This window comes from Callorhinchus milii, unplaced genomic scaffold (assembly GCF_018977255.1).
Source record: "Callorhinchus milii isolate IMCB2004 unplaced genomic scaffold, IMCB_Cmil_1.0 Scaffold13, whole genome shotgun sequence".
NCBI classification, from domain to species: Eukaryota; Metazoa; Chordata; class Chondrichthyes; order Chimaeriformes; family Callorhinchidae; genus Callorhinchus; species Callorhinchus milii.
Window position 1 is genome coordinate 9,399,288 of NW_024704754.1, and position 27,217 is coordinate 9,426,504.

The 27,217-nt window shown below is 40.6% G+C and overlaps 1 protein-coding gene across 1 annotated transcript; it reads right to left on the minus strand.

Annotated features, from left to right (window-relative positions):
- Positions 1–308: 308 nt before the first annotated feature.
- LOC121848068 lies at positions 309–27,217 on the minus strand. Its single transcript, XM_042340063.1, has 9 exons — positions 26,404–27,217; positions 21,404–22,096; positions 20,871–21,009; positions 19,538–19,704; positions 16,002–16,718; positions 8,771–8,921; positions 7,580–7,701; positions 4,670–5,576; positions 309–448 (listed from the first exon to the last, which is right to left on the minus strand). Exons 2-9 carry the CDS (start codon positions 22,079–22,081, stop codon positions 309–311), a joined length of 3,021 nt encoding a protein of 1,006 aa, XP_042195997.1. The 5' UTR covers positions 22,082–22,096; positions 26,404–27,217.

Here is a 27,217-nt window from a genome sequence, read left to right on the forward strand (position 1 = left end):
TTGAATGGTCCTTAGCAAACAGTGATACAGGGGTAACTGCTACAGTTCGAAGCCTTCTTACATGTACAACTTCAGACTGTAGAGAAGGCTGTAAAGAGAAGTAAAGTCATTTCAGCCTCACAGAAAGTAATACTGTTGCCAAATACCAAAAGTAAGAAGACATTTATGCTGGCATCATAGTCCTACTAACCACCTATTCTTCTTAACTGTTCTTTTATATTATTTACCTGCCTATAAACATTTCTATCATTAGCAAGTATTATAACATTAAACAAAGTTATGTAATGCTTTAAATTTTAAAAATGGTTTTAAAATGTAAGGGTACATGCCTTAAATGAATGATAAAGGTCTCGTTTGAATTTCTTCTTTGGAACAAATTGATCAAAATCTCCAGTTGATTCCAATAGCTTCTTAGTTGGTTTTCTATGCCGTTTTCTTTCACTATTTTCTGTAATAGAGAATAAATACAACAATCTTATATGTTTATCTTTATTAGTTGAAAATTGACAATTTTTAAAAGTTTTTTTTAATCAAATAACTAGTAAAAAGATCATACTTCTATCATACCTCCGGAATATAGCCAGACTACGGCACTACCTCACTCCTCACTCTGCTGAAACACTGGTCCACGCCTTTCTCACCTCAAGGCTGGACTATGGGAACTCTCTCCTCGTCGGCCTTCCCGGCCCTCCCTCCACACTGCAGGTCATTCAGAACTCTGCAGCTCGTGTACTGTCCCGCACCAGACTTCGCGACCACATCACTCCTACCCTCGCTCGCCTCCACTGGCTCCCCATCCCCCAGAGGATCGAATTCAAGATCCTCATCCTCACCTACAAGGCCATTCACGGCCTCGCTCCCTCCTACCTCTCCGACCTACTATCCCCCTACTTACCTGCCCGTACCCTCCGTTCCTCCGGCCCAGCTAACATCGGTGGTCGGGCCTTCAGCCTCTCAGCCCCTAGGCTCTGGAACTCCATCCCCCAGTGCCTTCGCCGCTTCCTCCCTTTCCTCCTTCAAGGCTGGTCTCAAGACCTTTCTCTTCAACCGTGCCTTCAGCTCCCCTCTTGAATCTGTACCCCTTCCTCGCTCCCTCCCTTCCCTCCCCTCACCCTGACCATTTCGCCCCTGCTCGGGTCCCGACCCAACTGTCCAGCGCCTTGGGACGTCCTCCCGACGTGAAAGGCGCTGTTGTTGTTTTGAAATTGTCAAGAATTAACATAATAATAATAATCCTTGCATTTGATACAGCAACTTTTCATGCCTTTGAGAAGTCTCAAAGCACTTCACAGAATACACTGTAAAGTGAATTGACTGTATATTTTGTAGGCAAAATGCGGCAGGCAACTGCGCACAGCAGTGTCCCACAAACAACACCAAAATTACATTTGTACAGCGCCTTTCACAGCGGGAGGACGTCCCAAGGCACTGTTTTGTTTTGTCAGTGTTTTGGACCCGAGCTGGAGGTCGGGAGTGGGGAGGGCGGGGGGAAATAAAAAACAGGGTGATCAAAACCACGTCAAAGAGGAAGATCTTGAGATGGGACTTGAAAGAGGCCAGGGATGGGGTGAGGCGCAGGGACTTTGTGATGGGGTTCCAGAGGGTGGGTCAGAGTGGCAGAAGGCTCGCCTGCCAATGGTGCGGCGAGCGAGGTGGGGGATGCTGCGACCTCCTAACCCCCTACCATCCTGCCCGCTCCCCCACTGAGCGTAGGAGCGGGCAGGATGGTAAGAGGTTAGGAGGTCGCAGAGGTAGTGGGGAGCAAGGCCATGGAGGGTTTTGAAGGTGAGGACCAGGATCTTGAACTGTATCCTCTGTGCAATGGGAAACCAGTGCAATCAGGAAAGGATGGGAACACGGGCTGCAGAGTTCTGGATAATCTGCAGCCTATGGAAGGAGGAGTTGGGGAGGCTGACAAGTAAGGAGTTTGCATACTCAAACCTCGATGTTACGAATGTGTGTATGAGGGTTTCAGTGGCCTGCGGTTTGAGAGTGGCGGAGCTGGCTGATGTTGCGGAGGTGGAGGAAGACAGAGCAGGTCATGGCACAACTATGTGATGAAAGCATAGTTGAGGGTCAAACAAGACACAAAGGTTCCGGACTAGCTTAATATGGTGGAGTGTGTATCCACGATGATGCTGTCAGCGCCTGAAGTGTGGAGGAGCTGACGGAAGTCAATCAGAATGGCCTCAGTCTTGTTGACGTTCAACTGAAGAAAGTTAGCTCTCATACAGGACTTGATGTCTGACAGGGTGGAGGCAGAGAGTTGGGTGTCATCGCATACATGTGGAATTTGACCCCATGTCTGCAGATGATGCCACCAAGAGGGAGCATATAGATATTGAAGAGGAGGGGACCAAGGACAGAGCCCTGAGGAACTCCGCACAAGACGGTGCGAGGCTAGAGGAGAAACCACTTGTGGAGATAAAGTGGAGGCCATGTGAGAGGTACGATCTGAATCATTCAAGGACAGAACCATGAAGGTTGACGTGAGGAGAGGCGGTGGATGAGGATAGAATGGTGAACGGTGTCGAAGGCAGCAGAGAGGTCAAGGAGGCAGAGAGAGCCCTGGTCGTAGATGCATAGAATGTCATTTGTCACCTTGACTAAGGCTATTTCTGTGCTGTGGGCAGCACGAAAACCCGATTGGAGGGGTTCGTGAAGGGAGCGGTGGAAAAGGAAGGAGCGAAGCAAAGGTTCGTTATAGGACCTTGGAGAGGAAAGGGAGGTTGGAGATGGAGCGGTAGTTTGAGAGCATGAATAGGTTCAGGGAGAGTTTTTTTTTATATTAAGGATAGGAGTGATGACGGACGTTTTTAAAGCTGTGGGCATGGTACTAGTGGACAGGGAGAGGCTGTGTGTGAGTAGAGGAGCAAGGAGGTGGAGCTGGGAGGTAAGGAGAGGGGTTGGGATAGGTTCGAGCAAGGAGATGGTCAGTTTCATGCGGGTTATAGTGTTGGTGAGAGAGGAGTGGGAGACAGGGTCGAAGATGTGGAGGGAGGGTAGGGGCCATGGTGTGAGGGGGAGATGGGGAGGGGGTAGTAGACGGAAGGGCAGAGGCAACTGAGCAGATCCTCGAGGTGTGAGATGGTGGGCGGAGGAGTCGGTTGGTGATGGGGAAGAGGAGCCTGGGGTTGTCCTTGGCCTCTAGGAGTAGATGGACGATTTAGTGGAGGCGAGGGCAGAGCGGTAAGATTTGATAAGGTCCAGCCAGATCTGCCGATGGACCGTTAAGTTCAATTTAAACAGTTGTAGATTGAGTGGCCAAATTATTTTTTTCAAGGTATTATTACCCCCAGGAAAACAATCTGCCAATTGGCTAACAACCGAGTTCTTACTTACTGCTAGACAAACAGAGGCGTGTGGAGTAAAGAAACTTGCCCAACATTTCACCCTGCCGGGAATCAAACCCATGTCTCTCGCTTGCAAGGCGAGTACTCTAACCACTAAGCTACAGGACCCCACAAAGCCTTGATTCACCATTCACAATCCACCAAAATGAAGCAGAATGCACTAAACCACAAATAGCAAACATTTTTATTTCAATCAAAAACATAACCCAGCTTCAGTCAATACCAGAGATTACAAGAGTCAGTGGTCGTGGATTGTGATAATTGTGTATTCCATAAGCAATCATATCTAATGAGCACTAATTGTATCTGATTTGAATCAAATCAAGTATAGTTCATTGTTTTCACACAATTTGATTTAGTTTACCGACCAAATGACACAACATTACTATGACGTGTGCAGTGATTTTTCTCAAAGCAAAAAGTAACTGCAGATTTTAATCACTAACATTCTGAGATGCAACTATCATTGGAATAAATAACAACAACATGCACTTATATAGTGCCCTCCACGCAGAGTAGCATATCAGAGCGCTTTCCAGTGCCGGAGCCTGACTCCGAGGCAGGGGGAGGGGGAAGTGGCCATAAACAAGATAAAAGAGGTGGGCCTTGAAAGAGGGGAGAGAGGGGCAAGGCAATGGGATTGAGGGAGAGTGTTCCAGAGTTTTGGGGTACAGTGGCTGAAAGCGCCACCTCCGATGGTGGGGCGGAGGGTGCGAAGGTCGAGCAGGAGTCAGACAGGCCAGTGTCAGTCAAGCAGAGACGTTGGGTGGTGGATTGGGGAGTGAGGAGGTCGGAGGTAAGGAGGTGCCAGGGAATGAATGGATTTGAACTACTGCACCTTTTGCACTACTTTAATGTGAAATCCTATGAATTCTGAATAAATGTCACTCTTCAAATTCATTCATCCAAGTTCAATTCTGATCCAGTGCTTTGTTATAATAAAATAGAATTCCAAGAGATTAAAAATATTTTGTATTTCTAGATCGGAGGACAGACTAATAATTGTTTTTAACAAAGCAATAAACCACAGCTGAAGTTAGAAGACTGAGGTTGCAAGATTTAGCAGTTCTGTGTAATCTCTGAATAACATTGCACTTAAAAATCAGGAAAGGCATATACCAATTAGGGCACAATCAGACAAGTGGAAATAAAAAGGCCATCTTCAAAGAGATAAATGTATAAGAATGCTACATAGATTGTTTGGGCTCAGTGCTTTGTATGAACCTTCCTGTTATATTTCTTTGCAAATTAAGTTCTTACTGTATTAGTTTGAATGGAAATATTGTCTTAGTACTGTATAATAAAATGTCTCCTACCAGGTGAAGCAGATTGTTCCATGGGTATTGCCTCCGCCTCATCTGCAGATGTTGGCAAGGCCTGCTGAGCTATAGGACTCATCTGCAGAATAGTCAAACACCTTTTACGTTGCATTTTCTTCTGTACAGCACTGGCTCCTCTGTACTGTTGCATTTCTGTTTGTTGACTAGAGTCTTCTGAAAGTGAGTCAACTACAGGTACAGTTAGAGCAGCATTTGCTGATGGTCGACAATGGAAATCTTCTATTACTGGAGAAGACAGGACTTCTTTTGATGCAGTTGTGGATCGTTCCACAACAGGTAATGTCTGGGATGGTTTTACTGAACTCTTGAATTGGGACTGTTCTATCGTTGGTATAGGCTGAGATGGTTCTGGATCATGTGTGAACAGCACTGACTCAGCATAAAGCATGGGCATGGCTGGTTCTGCTTCAGGTGTGTTCAGGGGTGGTTCTGCTGCACATGTGGCCAGTACTGGTGCTGTTACTGGCATGGATAGAGATGATTCAACTAAAGCTGTGATTAGGGAAGTCTCTGCTGCATGCCTGGACAAAGGCAGTTCTCGTAGAGGTGCGGAGAAAGTCGATTCTGATAATGATGTGGATAAGGAAGGCTTTGCTACAAATATTGGCAGGGATGTTTCTGGTACAGGTGCAGATAGGGTTGTTTCTGGTACAGATGTGGAGAAGCAGGGTTCTGATATGGTTGTACATAGGAATGGCCCTGCTACTAGTGTGGACAGGGATAGTTCTGGTAAAGGTGTAGACAAGCATGCCTCCAGTATGGGGCAAGACTGTGAAGGATTGAAATTCCTTTTGCGTTGACGCTTCTTTGATTCAGTACTACCAATTCTAGATTGCTGCGATTCTGTTTCTTGGATTGATCTTTCCAAATGTTCTGCTGTTCCCTAACAAATAAAATACAGAGAAAGAAACAATTATCTTTTCAGGATGAGGATGAGACAAATTGCAGGCATAAAATTCTGCAACCCAAAATTTAAAAGATTTTATTAAACTATTTTATTTAAAAATATCTTCATATAGGTTTTTAGAAAACAAAACTGCAGATGGAACTATTTCAACTCCATAATAAACATACCAGACTTTATTAAGATCAATCAACTGCTGACCGTTTGTATCTTTATTATGATTTAATTGAACTGTAATTTCACTCAAGGTTTCTAATTGCTTCTAAGTCTTTTCTATTCACCCTGAAGCAAATGACACACAATGTTTAGGAAGTTGTAATAAGTATGACAGTATGAATCTACATGGTTGCACACTAACCTCGGTCTTCTTCTGACTCTCAATTGTCTTTTAAACCCCATATCCATGCTCTTACTCTCTGCGACCTTCTTAAACCCTACCAACCCGCCCGAAAGACACAGTCCTGCTTCACATCCGCAGCTCTGCCAGCCCCACATCAGCCTTCGGGCTTTTAGCTATCAGCCCCTACTTCCTGGAATTCATCTCCGAGTCCATTCCCTTGCCTCCTTCAAGGTCCTCTTCAAGGCCTTCCTGTTTTCTGAGCCATCGGTCATCTTCCCCCACCCACATCCCTTCTAAATCCATCCCCTAGCTTGGGTGCAAATCTTCGACTTTCCAGTGCCTTTGGATGTCCTACTGACATGAAAGGTGCTTTATAAATGCCATTTTTTTGTTGCTATTTGATGATTATAACAAATAAAACAGACATGCCAGAATGGATGGTTGAATACTTTTAGATCTACAAAGGTTGCAGGGCTGATTACTCAAAAATTATAAAATTCACTTCCTATAATAATAATCCTTGCGTTTGATATAGCGCTTTTCACGTCAGGAGGACGTCCCAAAGCGCTTCACAGAACACACTGTAAAGTGAATTGACTGTATATTTGTGGGCGAACGCGGCAGCCAATTGCGCACAGCAATGTCCCACAAACTTGTAGATTGAAAATGACCAATTTATTATTGTTTTTGGTTTTGGAGGGATTATTATTAGGCGTGTGGAGAAGGAAGCTTGCCCAAGTTTTGCCCTGCCTGGAATTGAACTCGGGTCTCTCACTTGCAAAGCGAGTGCTCTAACCAATGAGCTACAGGACTCCTTTCTATAGTTTTTTTTATATAAAACAGGGAGTTCCAGAGTTTTCGGGGTAGTGATTGAAAACATAGAAAAAAAAGCATCAATAGCAATGGTGGGGCGGAGGGGATGAGGGATGTGCAGAACGCCAGAGCCGGTTGAGCGAAGGGAAGGGTAAGAAATGAGGTGTGAGCAGCTTGAAAAGGCAGAGAGGTTCTAGGATACGAAGTGCTTTGTTAGGATCTTGAAATCCCACAATATTACTGACTTTTGGTATAGTTTTCTTTCAATATATATTAACTTCCACATACAAAATTATCAGGTAATTATTCAAACAGAGATATCATGGGATGCTGTTTGGAACTTCTGCATGATCAAAAGAGACATAGAAACAACACAATTTTCCGCTCCCCCAACCCAACTGCAGATAAGGCTTTGTTATACATTTGCACCTAAACTCTCTTGCCATTAGTACCAGCAAACATTGTGTAAATACAATAAGGAAAGACACGGCCAAAAATTCTAACCTCCAAGTGCTTGTTGTAGCATTCTAATAAGCATTATATTATATAAAGTATCTGAACAGAATTAAACAGGAAAGCCAAAAATAATCCAATAGTCATCTTTCCCAAACAAATTTATTAGCCAAGTATTAAATATCTGCTTTCTTAAATAGTTGCTTTCTCACAATAATACCCAGGAAAACTATGCAAATTACAAATTGTCTTGTAGTTACAGTTTAAACTGCCATTTACATTGTGCCCCAGTAAATGACCAGAGTTTATAGAGTAGAATGAGCTTTTAGCAATCAAAAACAATGCCAAGGATTACAAAGTCAGGAATAAAGCAGACCTGATGCAAGGGGTCAAATCCCGGTTTCAGTTTCTTTTTTGGAATAAACAATTGATCATAGTCTTCTGTTGATTCAAGCAGTTTCTTACTGGGTTTTCTTTGGCGTTTGCCTTCAGCAGTAGCTGCAATCATATGAGTATGAAGGAATGTTAAGAAAATACAGGTCAAACTACTTGTAAACACAAATTCAAATTAAAAGGATATATTGTTCCTAAGAACTAGCATGTTGGTTGCAAAAACTGGGATATGCTATTGATTTCAATCTATAGATTCATAGAATGTTACGACACAGGAGGCCATTCGGCCCATCGAGTCTGTGCGGCTCTTTGACATAGATTCACTAACCCCAATCACCAGCTTTCTCCCCATAATCCTGCAAACCCGTCTTCCCTAGATACCTATCCAGTTCTCTCTTAAAAGCTGTTATCGAATCGGACTTCATTACCCTTTCAGGCAGATCATTCCAAATTATATAGCTATAAATTAATTACAATAGTTATAAAGCAATTAAAATTTGTGTTTGTTTTTCTTATATTCTTTTGTTTCACTCTCTGATCCACAAATGTTGAAGTCTGATATAAACTACTGACGTAGATTTGGTTATATGGAAAAAAANCTGTAGTCTGTCACACGCAGGAATGCTATTTGCAGACAAGTGTGTAATGTGATTTGGTAAATTTTGAAGCTGGATTAATTAACTAGAAAGGCAACTGACTGATATGATAGCACAAGCAACTCAGGGCTCAATTGGTAGCATGAAAGATGAATCATTTCAAAGTCAAAACTCGAAAGATTTGAATACGACTGATATAGCTTATGTATGATGTCAAGCTGTAAGAAGGAAGAGTGTCCAATTTTTTTTAACAGCCTATTAAATTCCACTTTCAAAAATGAATTTGGGAGTATTTCTAAGAAGACTCATTAAGGCAACAACTTGTTCAGAGACTGGTTAAATGGCTAAAAAGAGCCTAAAGGTCAGATGAAGATGTTGGATCCAAAAAATAAAAACTAAGAAATGCATTTCTCTCTCCTTCAATAATCCTTTTACGATGGTTGGTTTATGGGTCAACTAATCTCTGGGCTACTGTTGTAAAGTACAAAATACAAAAATAAACTGAGCAAGCAAATCTATCTGCTCCTTATTAAGATTGCAAATGACGTATTTTGGCATAGCACTGGAGCTCTCATTACCTGCTATAAACGGTGGCTGCGTCAGTTCTGTAATGTTGAGTTGAGATTGTTCTGTCCTTCTCTGCTCCTGTTTAGCGCTATGCTCGATGGTCTGTGCAAGAACAAACTCATCCATCTGCTGGTTATATTGATCTTGATACTGTGTTCTTGCCTGCAAATAGAGAGGTTTATCACTATCTAGAACTAAACTTCATAATACTACAGTATTTTCTGAATATAATTTAGATCCACTTATATGCTGTACTTCACTGATAATTATTTCTAAAACATCCTCACTTACAAACAGTGCAAGATGGAAAAGCAGCCCAGGGGTCCAAACAGATACTTGTAGGGTCATTCATAAGGTCATGTGTGAAACTTTTTAAAGTTTTCTCCTTCAGATGTGGATTGACAGGTAGTGGATTCCCAACATTCCTGTCTTATTTCAGATACAGATAAGGGCAAAACAGATAAATAAATATTATCTACCTTCAATACGTTTTTTCCTACTTCCAGACAATGCTGAAAAGGCTGGGTTGGTACCCCTTCCATTGCTCACTCCAACACCCCACTTACTTCAACTACCACTTCCCATTTCTAATTGTAATGCTTTTGTCCCCCTCTCAGGTGACATCACGCTGATAAGTGATACTCCAAGAAAAATACATTTAATCTAGCACATCTTAATTGTTTTGGAGAGTAATACCACCACAACTCAAACAATAGTCCCATACACATTCTATCAATTCTAACTTCCCCTCTGTTAAAATCATTGCTCTTGGTGACTTCAACGCTTACCTTTCTTGTGGTCTTAGGAAAGAACGTTACTTCATTCTACTCTACTACCCAAACAGCCATCAGATTTTATCCTGACCACATTGGTCAACTAATATAAGGCCAAATATGGTCAAATTGCAATGCAATCCATTGATTCTTTATCTGAAGAACTGCTCAAAGTCTTATTTGTGGCTGAACGCACACAACTCAGGGTCAGAATTCCAGAAGACAGATTTGTATGACATGAAGCAAACAGCCTTGCTCTAATGTTCTGGGGATGTACATAATCGCTCAGTCTTTGCCACAGCTCAGGAAAGCTGAAATAGCCCTTTCCAATTCAGTCCTGAGCCACTATTTTAGGCAGACAGGAGACAGAAGCTTTCAAGAGTACATACTGAATCACAACTTGCGATTTGGTAGCCGGAAGTTGTAAACAACATTGCTGCCACTTTTAAGTAAAGCCACCAATCGTGAAAATATAGACAGTAATACTGTTGGCAATCGGGAGACCAAGATACTTAAGACCACAAACAAAGCAAAACCTATCGTGAAAATTTCTGATAATCAAGGTTTGTTGTGGATTTCTCAAGCCAGTGAATCAAACATTTACATCATGAAGTTTCATCTTTAGGAGTCTAAAAGTGCATTAATTCTATGACTGTTTATTGCAATATGTGCCAAATAGAAATACTTTATAATATAATAATCCTTGCATTTGATATAGCACCTTATCACGTCTTTGAGATGTCTCAAAGCACAATATAATCACCGTAAAGTGAATCGGCTATTTTGGCCAATTGTGCACAGCAGTGTCCCACAATGTGGATTAAAGTGACCAATTTATTATTATTTGAGGCAATTATTACCCCCGGAAAAGCAATCCGACAATTGTCTAATAACCGGGTTCCTACTTACTGCTAGGTAAACAGAGGTATTTGGAGTAAGGAAACTTGCCCAAAATTTTGCCCTGCTGGAAATCTAATCCAGATATCTCGCTTGCAAGGCGAGTGCTCTAACCACTGAGCTACATGACTTATATATTGATTATTAAGCATGTACTGGGTACTACAATTAGTATTATATACCAACTTATAACTTTCTCTAAAGCGTCTTGAGGTGTTAAAAACAAACAAACCTGACCGACAAAGTTTTATTACACAGACAGGAACATACACAATTCTAAATCACAGATTTCCTCAGTCTTTCCCTGAGTAATATAACCACCAATAAAGTCTGCGTCCATATAATTCTAACCAGGAAAAATACATACGGAGTAAATCCACACAGGTAATCACATTGTACAACAAAAACAGAACCCTTTTCGTTCAAGTTCAAATCAATTTAAACACCAATACGTTCTGACCATAAGACATTTACAACAAACAATAAATTGCATTTATTTAGTGCCTTTCACATCGGGAAAATGCAGTAAGACTTGACTAAACTAAGCTTGAGACTAGAAAAAAAAACACTACCAAAGAAAGCAGATATACACTACTAATCAAGGTAGAAACCATGTGTAGGCACCAATCTTTACCATCCATCATAGAGGTGTTTTTTTCTATATGTCTAATGATATTTCACCAAAATTATAGCACATCCTTTTCATTTTCTCCGAGACTGTACATCATAATTCCAGCAAAAGGTGCTTTCCACTATTCCACTAATGACAAGGAGTTGATGAAAATGTAAACTCGATATATAAAAAACTGTGTTTTGTGTTTCATGGACTTCTATTTAATCCTGTCTACGATAATCTTTGCCAATATGCTTCACCAAAGACTGGTATAAAATTCTTGTAAGTATTTAAATTACAGTGGATGGATGAACTATTCCTAAAGCCCCCCCAAACAAGACAAATCCTAAAAGCCATCATACAAAATAAAATTTGCACATGAGCACACATGCTCAGACACATCTGCACACCAAAGCACAGCTACCATTCCTCAATACCATTAAAAAATACCTGTTAAATAAACCAGACCATACAACTCCACATCCTATACGTGTCTTAAATATCACATATAAAAAACATTACACTGCAAAGGGCAGGTGGAAGGAATGGTAGTGGCAACTACAGTCTTGCACAAGATGGTCTTTGAGTTCTTAGGATTCAACACCCTACAAATAATAATGTATTACACACAATGTGTCCACTTAGACTTGTTCTTTATTGGTGATAAGATAGCTAAAAACATTGTTGTCCAAATAATGGTAATTCATGAGCTCGGGTAATGTTGTTGATTGATCCCTCTCCATAGTTTCGTTGTTTCCACCTTTAATATATACAGTAATATAAATAAATGTGTAATGGGTATTCCATTTGGAATTCAAGCGGCAGCATTTGAATTATAAAATTTGTTCTTCAGCTCGGAAAAGTTGAATACCAGCAAAGGGTCACTAAGGAGGGCAGACTAATAATTGTAAACAAGCTGAAGAGAAGGATACATCTATTTGGTAATGTTGGTGAAGGCCAATGAATGCTAAAAGTCTGCCTCCTGGTCCAACTGTCTTGCCTGTATGTATTATGGAGGATCTGGTGCATAGATGATCTGTGAAAGAGACACAGGGTATTAGGGGACGTATCTGGTGTAAACCCATTGTTGGCAGGATATCCTGATGTTCAAACCACTTCTAGGGAAGGAGGGCAGGCAAAGGGTAATTAGTCACCATATTCTACAGCAAGCAAGTTAGCTCCCTTTGCTAAGTAGCTTTCTTTGAGATGCTGCAAGGTCAGGCATACTTTTATAGGAGGATTCACATCTTGATAGATAGTGTAATAAGCTCTTGTATTTGCCATTGCTCAGTACAAAAGCAGTTGTGTCGGTATGTGAGAATTCAAGTATTGTATCCAGCTGGCAATGGCACCATAGATTATGAAAAGCTATTTTATATTAATGAACATTGACTAGTACATGTGTGTGTGTGAGAGAGATCAGGTTATATTTAAGTTGGAAACTAATCACAGTGGAAAAGTGCTCCATAAAGGAAACTAATATGTGGTATTCATATTTCTATCAGGAAGTCTAAGACCCAAAGCATTATTACTGCAGACGAGCAGATGAGACAAAGAGGTCTTAAGTAGTCAGAAGTCATATGACTAAAATATAATTTTTTCCTTGCAGGACAAGCACTGTTTATCATTTAAGATAAGCTACATAGATGTATTACATTCTAAAATGATGTTGTGTGCTACCCAAATCCAGATCTCTACTAAGAAATCTTATTGTCCAACAATAATACTTGTGTGATTTAGCACATTGTCACGTAGTTGAGACATCTCAACACATTTCACCAGGATATACTGTAAAGAGGAACAACTGTATTTTGTAGGCAAAACTCAGCAGTCAGTTGCACACAACAATGTCCCACAAGCAGCCATGGAGTAAGTGACCAATTTTATTTGGGGGATTGTTGGCCAGTTCACTGGGAGAGAGAAGCTCCCTTCTCTTTTCAAATGGTGCCATGGGATTTTTTTAAACATCTATCTGAACAGGCAGACAGGACTTTGGTTTAACATAATGGATACTCAAGTTCAGGGGTATAGATAGGAAAGAGTTAATAATAATCCTTTCATTTGATATAGCGCTTTTTACATCTTCTAGACATCTCAAAGCGCTTCACAGAATAGACTCTAAAGTGAATTGACTGTATATAACGAAATGTGGCAGCCAATTGCGCACAGCAGTATTCCACAAACAGTCATGGATTGAAGTAACCAATTTGGTTTTTTTCTTGAGGGATTATTATCAGGCCTGTGGAGTAAGGAAACTTGCTCAAGGTTTCACCCTGCCAGGAATCGAACCAGGTCTCTTGCTTGTGAGGCGAATGCTCTAACCACTGAGCTCAAGGACTTCACAAACTCTGGTTGGTTTGAAGAAAATTTGTGGTGACACTCACTTTTCCCGAATAAGAATAATTTTATAGTCTCTGTGACAATGTACTGATTGACTAGAGTACAGAGTACAGGAACTAGAAACTACAGAAGCCTAATAAAAAGGTCGCAAGCCAAAGCAGGGAAATCCTCCAAATAAATCATGAGTCAAGAATGTCCGATACAATCACCTCAATCTCATTCAATGCCCTGTTGAAAATGGTTTGCCATTTTCTAAAGACTGTCTGGCTGTCCACCATGATATCAGATCTCTATAATAGGATGAAATTTCACCAACTGGAGGTTCATTATCAGAAACAATCATGCAATTAGGATGTTCCTCATTGCCATTTTCTGCTTTAACTTACAAGTCCAAAGAAAATATGATTCTACAGTTAAGTTTATTTCTGCTCTGTTAAGACTGAAGTTTTCAAAAAACAAAGCTACAATGAATGTTTTGTAGTGGGAATCCTCTAAGTCACTGATGGATGGACATTCTCCATTTCAAAGCACTGCCCTGCTTTGAGTATTTTAAAGACTGTTTGCTTTAAAAATCTGATCCCAGATGTATGGTTCAATATTAGTTGTCTCGGGTTGACCATTTTTTGATTGAATTTCCACTATGTTGACAAAGTGGAAGTCGGTTGCTTCTATTGTCTTGTTAGTCTTGGCCAATATTTTGCAGTATTGGCATCTTGGTACAGAACAGCTCATCTACCAAATCAACCTGGTTATGTGTAGCCTATTCTCATCTTGTTTACTCTGGGATTCCCACATCAACTATTGGAGGACAGAGTACAGGAACCAGAAATTACACCAGAGCTATCCAACACCAGAATGGGACACTTCCGCCACAATGTTGAAGCAACTTGAGGTTATCTCAGCTATAACAGAAATCTATACAGAATGATGAGGAAAAACAATTCTTCTTTGCAAGTTCTTTTCTAACAATACAATTGTTTTCATCAAATTACATTGTTGCATTTCTATGATGTAAAAAAAGTTTTCAAACATCTTTCATATCTCAGCATATCAAATAAGCACTCAAGTACCTATGACCCAAGAATGACACTCATACAGTACAACTCAGCCATAATGCAGTGGTGCAGTGCCTGCGAATCCCAACCGGTCTGGTAATTGGGTCTTGACAGCAGTTTCCAACTGAGTCCAGCTCATTTAAAAACAGTGCCAACTTCTGGATCGTGAGGTTGCCGCAATGTCAATTACTGTGCGGCAATGTACAATATCAAAAAAGAGTGTAAAGCACATAAATGTCAGAAGGAAAAATAAGCACAGGCCAAGGGAACTCTTATATGAACTTTTGATTTTTTCCCCCCCAAACGAAACACATTCACTAATTCTACGTATTCCAAGAATTTTCCACATTTACTCAATGTCAACATATTAAAAAGTAGTAAAGTATACTAAAGAAGTAAAGAACAAAAGTTAGTGGGATTACTAGGATCTACAATTAGTTATCTTAAATCCAGTGAAAATATGGCAAAACCACTGCACCCAATTTGTAAATTCAATACAGTAAAGCATAATACATTGATCAGTTCCTGTAGATTAATTTGCTAGATGTTAGCTAAATAAGTGACCTCTGATGAACAATCAAGAAGTAACAAGAATTTACTCTGAGTACTCAATTTACTAGTCCATTTACTTAAAGTCTACTTCACGAAGCAAAACATGTGCCTAGAATGAAAAAAAGCTTCTGCCCCAACTACACAAAAGGCTGATGTCATCAATTAAGCAATACTTAAATTTACTGGAAGACAGATAACCTTTGATATAATAATAATCCTTGCATTTGATATAGCGCTTTTCATTTCTTCTAGACCTCTCAAAGCCCTTCACAGAATATACTGTAAAGTGAATTGACTGTATATTTTGTGAGCAAAACAAAGCAGCCAATTGCGCACAGCAGTGTCCCACAAACAGTCGTGGTTTGAGTGACCAAATTTTTATTGTATTTTTCTTGAGGGATTATTGTCATGCGTGTGGAGTAAGGAAACTTGCCCAAGGTTTTGCCCTGCTGGGAATCGAACCCAGGTCTCTCACTTGCGACATGAGTTCTGGAACCACTGAGCTACTGTGGCAGGTGAGTTCCCAAAGACGAGTAAAATTCTGAAAAAAATTCTTGAGAAAATAAGATGAACAGGGCTACAGAACAGACTTATCGCAAGGCGATTTGGATCTACCAAAGCATAATTTGCGTATCCCAATACAAGAATAAAACAAGATTTCCAGGTTTCACCTAACCATTTCTACAACCTTAGTGTATGAAACTTTCCAAAAATACTCTCTCTTAAAAGTCCTTATCTATAGGTTAGCAGATTTTCAGCAATGGACAAGTGGGGTATCATAAAGTTTCTAATGAGATGTCACTGATTTGATAAGTAAGAAAAAGCATTTAGGGAAGTTTCTGCAAAACAACTTCTCAACCAACACCCTGTTCTTTTGCAAACAAATAACATTTCAAGCATGTCCAGAATCTAAAACAGCTGGCACTGGCCATTTAACTATCTCAGGCTAATTTTCAACAACTGTAACCAAGACAAATTTGTTTTTTCTAAATTTGTGTACATGTGCACAAACCTGTTTGTGATTTTTCTGGCAAGCGTGTTCCAGTCGAGCTCCAAATCCATTGCAGATAGTGTGCTGCACGGCATTATCTTTTCTCTTGCGTTGAATTAAAGTTGCATTATTTCTCACTTTTAAAGGCTGTTTAGTTGTCTCTTCATCTGTCCCATTTAAGACAGCAGTTGCAGCTGAAACAATTTCTGATGTACTTACGACACTAGTATACTGTGAAGAACTTTCAACCGTATAGCTGGATTTTGTTGACATGCCCTCCACTCCTGTGACCAATTCATCAGGGGCTTCATTTACACCATTTATAAGGATTGCGGAGTTCATTTGCAGGTTATTTACAATATTGTTTGTACTGTATAAGCAGTGTGCTGAATCCTTGACAGGATCTCTAGATTTTGAGAACTTACTTCTCACAGTCTTTCCCAATTTACAGTCAGAAGAATTTTTTGCATTCTTAGCATTAGTGCTTATTTTGTTTTTCTTATTGTGCCTATGACAATCTTCAGACTCCTTGACATGATTTCCAGAGTTTGTTGCCTTGATTATATCCTTGGGTTCTGAATAGAGCTGAATACCACACGTTTGCCCCTCGGATCTTGGAAGCAGATTTTTTTCACCAATTAGGCAATATTTTGATTTCCTATCCTCATGAGACATGGAAAGCACTTCTTCTGCCTGAACAAGGCCAGCTTCCCATTGCGTGTATACTTTGGCAGAAATCTAGATGAAATATAAAACAAGACATTTATTTCCTTGCACACAAAATCTAAACAATATTTAAAAGTGCATTTATATATCACAATGGGGAGAAGTTGATTATGAAGTAGTTCTGAATCCAATCAAACTATTTATTCCATCGACAGTTTTCCTTTTTATTTAGTTAGAGGAAGAGTTCCGCCCATGGAAAAAGCTTTTGCCCGAGTCCCTCACAAACTTCCTCTCACCTCAGACCTTCTCTCCCTCTGGCCTTCCACCAACAGCGATCCTGAGGCAGCCATCAAGCTGCTAAATGATGACCTAGCCTCCACCTTTAATTCCCTTGTCCCCCTGAAATCCTGGACCATCTCCAAACCTACCCGCTCCGCATCGCACAATAGTCTTCTCCGCTCTCTTAAATCCCAAACCCGGTTGCTCGAACGCAGATGGCACAAAACCGGCCTCACGGTTCACCAGCAATTGTGGGTCGAGCATACTAACACCAACCACCACTCCTTCTCTCAAGCCCAAACTGCCTTCTATTCACAGGTCATCCTCTAGGCCAAAAGTAACCCCAAAATACTGTTCTACCCTACCCACCACCTCCTCTACTCCCCTCTCAAGCACCCTCGATCCTCACTTCAGATGCCATGCAAAGAGGTCCTGGACTTCCTTTATTTTTCAGATAGATAACATCTGCTTGGCTGCCTCCTTTGCCTCCCACTACCCACCATGTCGCCTATCTCACCCCCATGCCTCCTTCATCACCCTCTCCTCCTACCAGAACTCTTACCATGGCCCCCACCATACATTCCTTTGACCCCCATCTCTCCCTCCTCCCTTTCCCCACTATCACCCACATAAAGCCCATCACCTGCTGTTTGACTCCCTCCTCACCCAACTTTCGGTGACTCAACTCCCCGTCCTCTGCCCACTGCCAGATGACACAGTCAAACAGTCCCTCTCTTCAGGCTCTGTCCCACTCAAAATTGGTGTCATCACTCCTCTCCTTAAAAAAAACTGCCCTCAATCCCTCCAACCTCACAAACTTCAGACCCATCTGAAACCTGCCCTTCCTGGCGTAAATTTTGGAATGCATCGTTGCCACATCAACTTCATTCATACCTCTCCCTACAATCCCTACTCGAACCCCTCAAGTCCAGTTTTTGCCCTGCCCACAGCAGAGACAGCGCTTGTCAAAGAAACAAATTACACCCTCTCTGTGACCAAGGATCCCTCTGCCTCCTCATGCTTCTCGACCTCTCTGCCGCATTCAACAGTCGATCACACCGTCCTCCTCCACTGCCTCTACTCCCTCATTCGCATTAGTGGGACAGCACTCGCATGGTTCGAGTCCTATTTAACCAACTACCAACAATACATCTCGGCAAATCATTTTTCCTCCCGGCCTCACCAGTCATCTGCGGGGTGCCCTAAGGTTCCATCTTTGGCCCCCACCTCAGCAATGTCATCTGTAGACATGGGCTCAACTTCCACATGTATATGGATGACACCCAAATCTACTTCTCCTCCTTCAGCTGCGACTCCCAGTCTGCTGTCCTGTCAGCTTGTTTGATGGACACCAAGGCCTGAATGAGTGCAAATTTCCTGAAGCTGAATGTCGGCAAGACAGAAGTCATATTCTTTGGCTCCCGTCAACATCTTCTCTCCTACAGGTCTGAACTCCCCAGGTTCTCCCTCACACTCACCGCAACATGGCATCAGGTTCAGTCCCCAGCTTTCCTTTCTATCCATCTGCTCCTTGACCCGGATTGCTTTTTTTCACCTCCGTCATATTGCCCGCCTACGTCCGTACCTTACAACAAAAGCAGCCGAAACCCTCGTCTACAACTTTGCTACTTTCCAGCTGGACTATTCCAATGCCCTCCTCTCTGGTCTCTCCAGCTCCACCATACATAAAATTCAACTAATTCAGAACTCCTCCATCCAGATTCTTACCTGCACAAAACTCCATATCCCCATCACACCAGCCCTTGTTAGGCTCCACTCGCTCCCAATTACTGAACGGATCAATTTTAAAATCCTCTCTCGTTTTCAAATCCCTTACGGCCTACCTATCCGATTTGGTTACCCCCACTCCCTCATCTGCTGGCACCGCTCGGCTGGAACCAGTCTCCTGTTCGTCCCTAGACCATCGGTGGCCGTGGCTTCAGGCGCTACGTCCCGAAACTCTGGAACTCTCTCCCTCAATCCGTCCGCCTTGCCCCCTCCCTCCCCACTTTCAAATCCCACCTAAAGACCTTACTTTTTGATCATGTTTACGGTCACCACCTCTCTCCCCTTGGCTCGGGGTCAGACTCCGCCATTGTCAAGTGCTCCGGGATGCTTCCCCGTGTGAAATGTGCTATATAAATGCAAATTGCTGTTGTAGCAAATTTAAGTTTAACTGTGCAATTTGTGAAATTGATTATAATAACTTATCTAAAAGCAACAGAACCAACTGTGTAGCGAAAAATGCTGCTTATGGCAATTTTAACTCCTTAGTGAATCTTGTGACTGAAACCAGAAATGTGCATCAATCTACCTTTGCAACTGTCAGTAATGTGTGGGCCAAACCTCAGGTTCAGATCCAACAATAGCCCATAATTCAGACAGAAATGAAAGCATTACAGAGCCATCTTATTCCCGGGGGGGGGGGGGGGAGAATGAAAGGAAGGGAAACAAATGAAAATTAGGTAATGAGTAAGATCATTTCATCGAGATCACCTTGGTATAACTATAATGATGGAACGTATAAAATAGTTTCTTTTATATAAAATGCTCGTTTAAAATTTGACCTTTCAGCAAGATAAAGAGCAAAAATCTGATCAAACGTGCAACACCTTATTTCTCGGTACATCATCTGAATTTTTGGCATTCCTTTGAACCAGCAGTTCATACTGATGTCTTCCTTCAAATGGCTCAACGACTGCTGATGCTACCCAGGCATGCTCTGTAACTATGCCAAAAAACTGAACATGATATTGTCGGCAAGGCCTCCTGCTGGGGTCTAATGGGACAACAACAGTAAAAATTTAATAACAATCCAAAAGAATACACACATCAAAACACTTCCTAATTAGTTAAATTTTATAATAATTCTTATAATAATAACTCCTTACGTTTCATATCACACTTTCATGTTGGAAGGACATCCTAATCAAGTGCCCAAACCAGGCACTTGATCATAGCAAAGTAGATTGGCCATCTCTACTTTCTTCTGGGGAGGGGAAGAAGCAGGGTCTCTTTGAAACTGAGTTAGCTCCAAGGTGACACATGCGGCAATGGAATGTTAAAATCAAGTTAACCCTATGTGGTGGTTTTGGGCAGTACTTCAGGGCACTACTAGTCAGACTAGACCAGTCAGCCTGGATCATCGGTAAGACTTGGAGGAGTTGATTGGGGGTAGAAATTCTTCCCACTCAGTTCCTATTAGCCTGCAAGCCAAAGATTTAACAGCCAAGAGTGATCCCAGCTGGGAAGCTTGCCAGACAGAGCTCTCAATGACAAGTTAGATATGTTTTATATGGTTAAAATACAAGTGGAACCCACTGCACATTCTGGAGCCCCCAAGTTTTGGCTCTCATCAAACTGTGCCTAATTATTTCTAGAATTTAGTAAGTAAGGTGTATTCTTCCAGAGGGAAGTATGTGCATGGCATTCCAGACACAGAAATTTCCATGTGTAGGTAGCATACATACTGTCTGGTTTGGACACAGTACTGTACTGAAGCACAGTAACAGGTTTCTGCAAAGGTGTCAGACACTTGGATGACCAAAAGAAAAACCTTTGCTAGGGTACATGAGAAACAGATCCAACATAATTAATACGAAAAAAAATTCACAGTTAAAACTACATTTCCCAAGATGATTCCTTGATCTCAAGTGAGCCACCAGAGAAGGTGCCAAGCAAGGAAGTGCATCGCAAAACTGTACAGGATCTAAACTGAGGCAGTTTTGCGATTATCCAAGTGGTCATTTAACCAGCATAAACTGAGATATGAAAGCAGTCATCTTCCACACTCTTGACAGAAATGGTGAAGACACAGAGAACTTGAGATAAGAAGGGGCATTCGTATGATCTAGAGTTCAATTAACACCGACCGCTTAATCCAATGGACTGATTAGAAGCTGTAGCTGAATTCAGTTTCTTAAGTGTTCTGAAACAGATACTTACCTTTCATTTTAGTGTGAATTTTCAACAGAGGGTCAAGACACACAGTACCAGGCCACCAGGGTCTTCTACTAAACTTTGCCCATATCAGGTCTCCAACCTCAAACCTCACTGGAATCACCTTCTTTCGTCTGCCGACACACTGAAATGAAATCAGGCAAACTATAGTTAGAGGCAACACACTGTATTCCAACTCATAAATTTCAGCTTACAAATTTTTAAAACTACAATCAAGAATTCATTTTACAATGATTGCTGTACAATATAATAAAACCTTTTTTAAAAGATTGTGGGAGAACTCACAAAGGTAGTTTTGGGATAATTTGAATGTGAACAAAGTGCTATAAAACAACCATAAATTAATTCTGTTGATTCAGACATGCACATGGTCTCTTTATCTAGGCCACTCATTAACAAACATATTTGTACTAATAAGAAATTCCATGCATAATAAGTTATCTATGAATATATTTTACATATAAATTACAATAAATTTGCACAACCCTTAACTCAGCTCTATTACAAAAGCAACTCACATGCTTCCTTCTTTCCACTGGCGGTAGTGCAGGAGAACACATCTCATTTTCCTCCTTCTCTTCTGTTTCATGAGAAGGACTGTATTTAACACTTTTCTTTCTCATTCTTTTTGCTCTATGCAGTACTGGTGCTTCTCGATCTTCAATGCCTGGAGATTGCTCATCAGAACCCTTTCCATCCTCAGTCTCCACCTCACTGCAAATGGCCGACTCAAACATCATCTTTCCATTCATAACCATTTTAGTTATCTTGAGCTTCACCTCTGGTGTAGAATCAGACTCTGAGGGAGAACAACTGTCTTTATCCGTCACACAACAGTCCTGGGTCACAGAATCCTGGGGGGAATCCAACCACTGCCTTGCCTCTGTGGAATCAGAAAACCGAGTGGGGATCATAGAAGCCAGATCTTGAAGCTTGCGCAACGGAATATATGGCGACGTTGAACCATGTCCATTTAACACAGGTGATGTGCTATCCTGAAAACCAGGTGACAGGTGAACAGCACTTCTCTCCTGTAAATTGTAACACTCTTCGCCACAGACATCATTCTGCCCTGTTCTGTAGCTTATGCCACTGCTCTCAGAAATACTGAAACCCAATGAATTTGAAAAACGTTGCTGATTAGAAAAAGGTAGAGAGCTGCCCACCGTAAATTCATATTCACAGATATGATCCATTCTGCCCTAGTCACCCTGGAATGGAACAGAAAGCAAACTGATTATAAAGAATGAGTCTTACCTTGCAAACAAAACAATTCTGTGCATTTGAAACACATTTGAAAATTTCTGATATTTGCATAATACTCATTATACCATAAACTGTAAAGTTCAAACTATTTTAAGGATATTTAGTCACTGGTTGTTGGATAACCCAAGGTTCTTCACCTCCTCATATTTTCAAATTAACATATGGACGGCTCAAATGGAATTGGTGCAGTTGTTACTGATGTGCCCACAAAACACACAGTCACTCCACTTTACAGTGTATCCTGTGAAGCGCTTTGAGAAGTCTTGAAGACATGATAAGGCGCTACATCAAATGCAAAGATTATTATTTGTTTACATAGTTTGGAGTTCTGTTCATCAGCATGCTAAACCAGTAACCAAACCCAGTTTTTGAAATAAGGTTCACAATCCTTTGATTTCGCATCTACATCAGGCTAGTGCTTCATTATCATCTCAAAGTTTATAAATGGCACTAAATCAAAAAAATTAAAGCTGCAAAATACCAGAAATAAATGTATCTGTTGCCCGAAATCTTGGATTTCAGTCAAATCCAGGTAAATTGTTTTGGGTCAAAAGCTACAAGTATCAATGATTCATCTATAGATTATTGTAACCTCAAAGCTGATCAGTGTGCCTGCAACCTCTGGGAACCAAACAATATGACACTAGGAACCAAATGGTATATCCCATGCCAGCCCACCACCAAGTTACAATAATCTACATACAGACTAAAGAATCATCCGAAACGTACTTCCTATAGGTCAAAAAGATGAACTTTAGGAACCCTTGGAGTCCTGTACCTCAGTGGTTAGAGCACTCTCTTTGCAAGTGAGAGACCTGAGTTCAATTCCAGGCAGAGGGCGAACCCTTGGGCAAGTTTCCTTACTCCACACAGAGCCTAATAATAATCCCTCCAAAAACAATAATAAATTAGTCATTTTCAATCTATGACTGTTTGTGGGACATTGCTGTGCGCAATTGGCTGCCGCGTTCGCCCACAAATATACAGTCAATTCACTTTACAGTGTGTTCTGTGAAGCGCTTTGGGACGTCCTCCTGACGTGAAAAGCGCTATATCAAATGCAAGGATTATTATTATTATCCATATATACATGGTGGTCTATATATATACATACATACCACCATATAGCTAGTATGTTATTGTTAATGTATTTCAGTAACTGAGTAGACAACTGTTAAAACTGCTACCTCCAAGTTGAATGTAATAATTCGCAATTAATTAAGCAATTAAGACAGCTCTTCAGAAAATCTAAGATTAAAACCACATTGTTGTTAGAACCACATTGTTGTAACATCTAATCTTCTACAGAAGGTCCAGCTAATAAAATTACAGTATGTGAAAAAAAACACGATGACAGGACAGACAGGCTTCACAAACTAGTTTGTCAGCATTGCAAATGACAATTTCCTCATTGTTAAGGCAAAGCATAAATGCAGTTTCCCAGCCGAGTTCCTCTATATAGTCCAAAAATAATTTACAAAATGTAACGTTTTTTTAAAAATTGCAACCGACAATATTAAAACATCTTCAAATTTTTACTTTTTCTACCTACCACCAAAAATGTACTTCACTTCCTATTTTTTTCTTCTGCCCAATTGTTTCAATAAATGATGATGCCTCCTAGCACATGGTAAGGAATCAATCTAATTAATTATTCTAAAGAACTTTGAGCTGTCTTTGCGTATCTTCTTTTTCTTTCAGAATTTAGTTTGTCCTTAGATTTAATGGTAAGCTTGCACTTTCTTTTGTATTAAAGATTAATAAGTCATTGATCAATTATGTGATCTTCAGTACCTCTTGCAATAGTTATTCCTGGTAAATGTAACAGAAAATAGATCTTTGCATTCTCGCTCATTAACACGGTTCTATTTATTGTACGTATATGAAAACTATAAATAAAACGTTACAAAGAAAATCTCAATGTGCTGCATAACTAATTAATACTAAGTAGACAATTTTGTAAACAAAGAGCATCAAAGATAGCCTAACTCAGAACACGGGTCCTGTTTATCTGTTCAAAGGGCACTTAAAATCCCATGTCACTATTCGAGAAAAGAGAAGGAAATGTCTCCCATTATCCTTGCTAACAATCTCCCAGATAAAATTGGTCATTAATTTCATGGCTGTTTGTACACATTGCTGTGCGCATAGTGGCTGCCAAGTTCCCCTACTACTGGTGAAACAAATCAGGCAAAGAACATGAGGCAGGCCAAAGTTTGCTGAGCAAATGGAAGGGTTAAGGCAGTAGGATCGCAGTAGGTTAAAAAGGTATGGTGGGGACAGCACCATGGAGGGAGTTGAAAGTGAGGATCTTGAATTCAATCTGCTAGATGTGCAACCACTGGAACCAAATGAAGAGGAGTGATGGGCTCACAGCGCTTGGACTTCTGAATGGTTTGCAGCTTGTGGAGGGAAACCACAGAGTCCAACAATTTGGAATTTGGAAAAATCAAGTCTGGCTGGATTTTATAAAGGCATGAATGAGAACTGCAGCAACTAGGGGGAGAGATAGCAAGAAACAGGCAATGTTGCAGAGGTGAGGGAAAGCCCACCAAAAGCCTAGATGCAGTTTTTGAAAGACAGAAAGGACAGAACCTGGGAAGACAAGCAGAGGAGAAACTGTGGAGAAAGTGTCAAAGGTGGCAGAGAAGTCAAGGAGAAATTCTTCTGACTCAAAGGCTTGAGTACTACCAACTGAGCCAGGCTAACACCTACAATATGTAATATCACAAAAGTTACTTTATGTGCTTCCTTATAAAATGCAATACCACTGTCATACATTGCTCTTTCGAAATGTATGCAATCATAGTCTTTCCCACACCCACTGCAATTTTCTTAAACTTCCTCTGCCAAAACAAATTAAAATAGGCACTAGTATCACTTCTAGTCAGTAGATCAAATGTTAGTGTATTTTTTGTGGATAAATGACATCACAAATCAGGAGTTCCGGCATCTAAAGTAAATTTTAAGTTTGGAAAATGCAAACCAGATGAAGTACAACATTCCATTCAGAGGTAATACAACTGTATCTTTGCTCAACAACATCTTTACTTAATAGCCCTTCTAGCATTTGTAGCAGTTACTGATACTAGAACTAAATATGGATCAGTATACTAAATAATTTGGATCGTCTAAAACAAAAAAAAGTACATTTCTACAAAAATGAGTTGCAGAAATCTTTAAACCAAATGAAGACCACAGTGTGCAGTGTACATAATGAATACAGATAACATCTGGAAGAATGCATAATGAATGTTACTGGGTTACCACTTCCAATAACAAATATGAACCAGACAAACAAATGTGCCAATTTCTTAAATTGTAATTAAGAATCTGGTATATGTTTATATATATATATATATATATATATAAAATCAGAGTTAAATCAAACTTCATGGTGCTTTCGGGAAAAGTTAGGTAGATAACAGAAATTAAACAATTATTCTGAGTAAAAATACATATTTCTATTACATAACAAATGTTACACGATAGCACAATAACACAAAATATCTTACTATATTTTCAAGCATCATTTGCTGCGTATCCTACCTTAAGATTAGGAATAAGTAATCGTATATTTTTCATAGTAATATAGCCTATGTTTCCATTCAAATAATTGGACCATACACGATAACTTTAAACCAATCAAAAATTTAGAAAATTATTAGCTATGCTTCAGAATATCTCACATTTTGGGGCTTATTTTGCATACTATCCTTCCGTCAAAAGGTGCATAAAATGGACATAATCCTGCAATTAAATGTAAATTTATGAAAAAGCAAAAACAACTAATATGAACTATTTGTTAATGTGTATTTCTAAACTCCACCCACTGTTCTATGCAGCCAGTAGGCCTCGCAAATATATATTTCAGCTTTAAATCAAATTTATGAAATCATCATCACACACCCTGAGTAAAAACAATGTACAGTACCCAAAATCTTATAATTGCAACATGCATCATCGTAAATGTAGTTATTTTCCATATCCCAGCAAATAAACTTTGGTATAATATCCATTTTAAAACATGTTTAAAATATATTGCGACGGTCTTGCTCCTCCTTCTCCTGGTTAACATCCTCATAATGTTACCACGATCTTGTAGAGTCCAACAGTGGATCTGCAATTAAACACAAACTTACCTGCCCATTTATTGTACAAACCCTTCAATTGTAATTTCATTTGAAATACGATTTACAAATGTTTCAAATGGAAATTACCCTCTTGACGTCAGTCCTGGGCTCCAACTCACCTCAACCTCTTTTTTCCTCCTATATTCTCCTGATCGCCTTCGGGATGCTGCGTTCTTTCTTCCTACTGCAATGGCAGCTTACTTAAACCCGACTATCACTACCTATTTATTTAAATCATCATTTACCGAGAAGGGCTCTCTTTTTTATATTTAAAAAAAGGTTTGGAAATAAGCCTTTTCTCAATGAAAAGTTCCTGGTGCAACATGGCTGCCCTACATCCTCAGCTGTCCTGGCACTTTCCACTGTTATCAATAAAGAACGAATGTGTGGAGAATGATGAAAAAAATCCAGACACGAATCGTGTCCACTTCCTTGCTGAGCATCTCACAAAAAAACTCCTTCCCTTTTGCTTTCACCCCCACCTCTCAAAAAATAGCTCAACAGCCGAGCATCTCCATGCTCCCTCAGCCTGTTCAGTGTGCTATTGGCTGGCTGCCCTCGGTAGGCCTAAAGTGGTAGACAGTATCATCCACACACATTAAAAAGTCGTCGTACCCCCTCTCCCGTTCTCTTCCTCCTTCAAACCATTTTCACACTAGTTACTAATATTGCTGCAACTGCGAGCTAGGTGTGATCTCCAGTTTGCAGCAGACACCTTTTTTTTGTTCTTGCTCCTCCAACCCCTAACCCCGGGGCCTTATATTAAAAGCATTGGCCCTGCCGTGCGTGTTTCTCCCTCCTCTCTTCGCCTCCCTGCACTTACCGACCCCGTCTTGTTGTTGGTGACAGCCCGCGCAAGCCAATAAGCGCGCGCTACTGCCTCGCGCCCCCCACCCCCCCCGCTCTCTTTTTCCCCCAACGGACGAGAGGGCG

What these genes read in the sequence shown, in the direction of transcription:
- LOC121848068 (XM_042340063.1), bottom strand. Translation starts at nt 22,081, where the DNA reads ATGGATCATATCTGTGAATATGAATTTACGGTGGGCAGCTCTCTACCT. An exon ending in AATTCACACTAAAATGAAAG is followed by an intron (nt 19,705 to 20,870) that starts GTAAGTATCTGT and finishes TTGTCCCATTAG; the next exon opens with ACCCCAGCAGGAGGCCTTGC. An exon ending in GCAGCCACCGTTTATAGCAG is followed by an intron (nt 7,702 to 8,770) that starts GTAATGAGAGCT and finishes ATATGATTGCAG; the next exon opens with CTACTGCTGAAGGCAAACGC.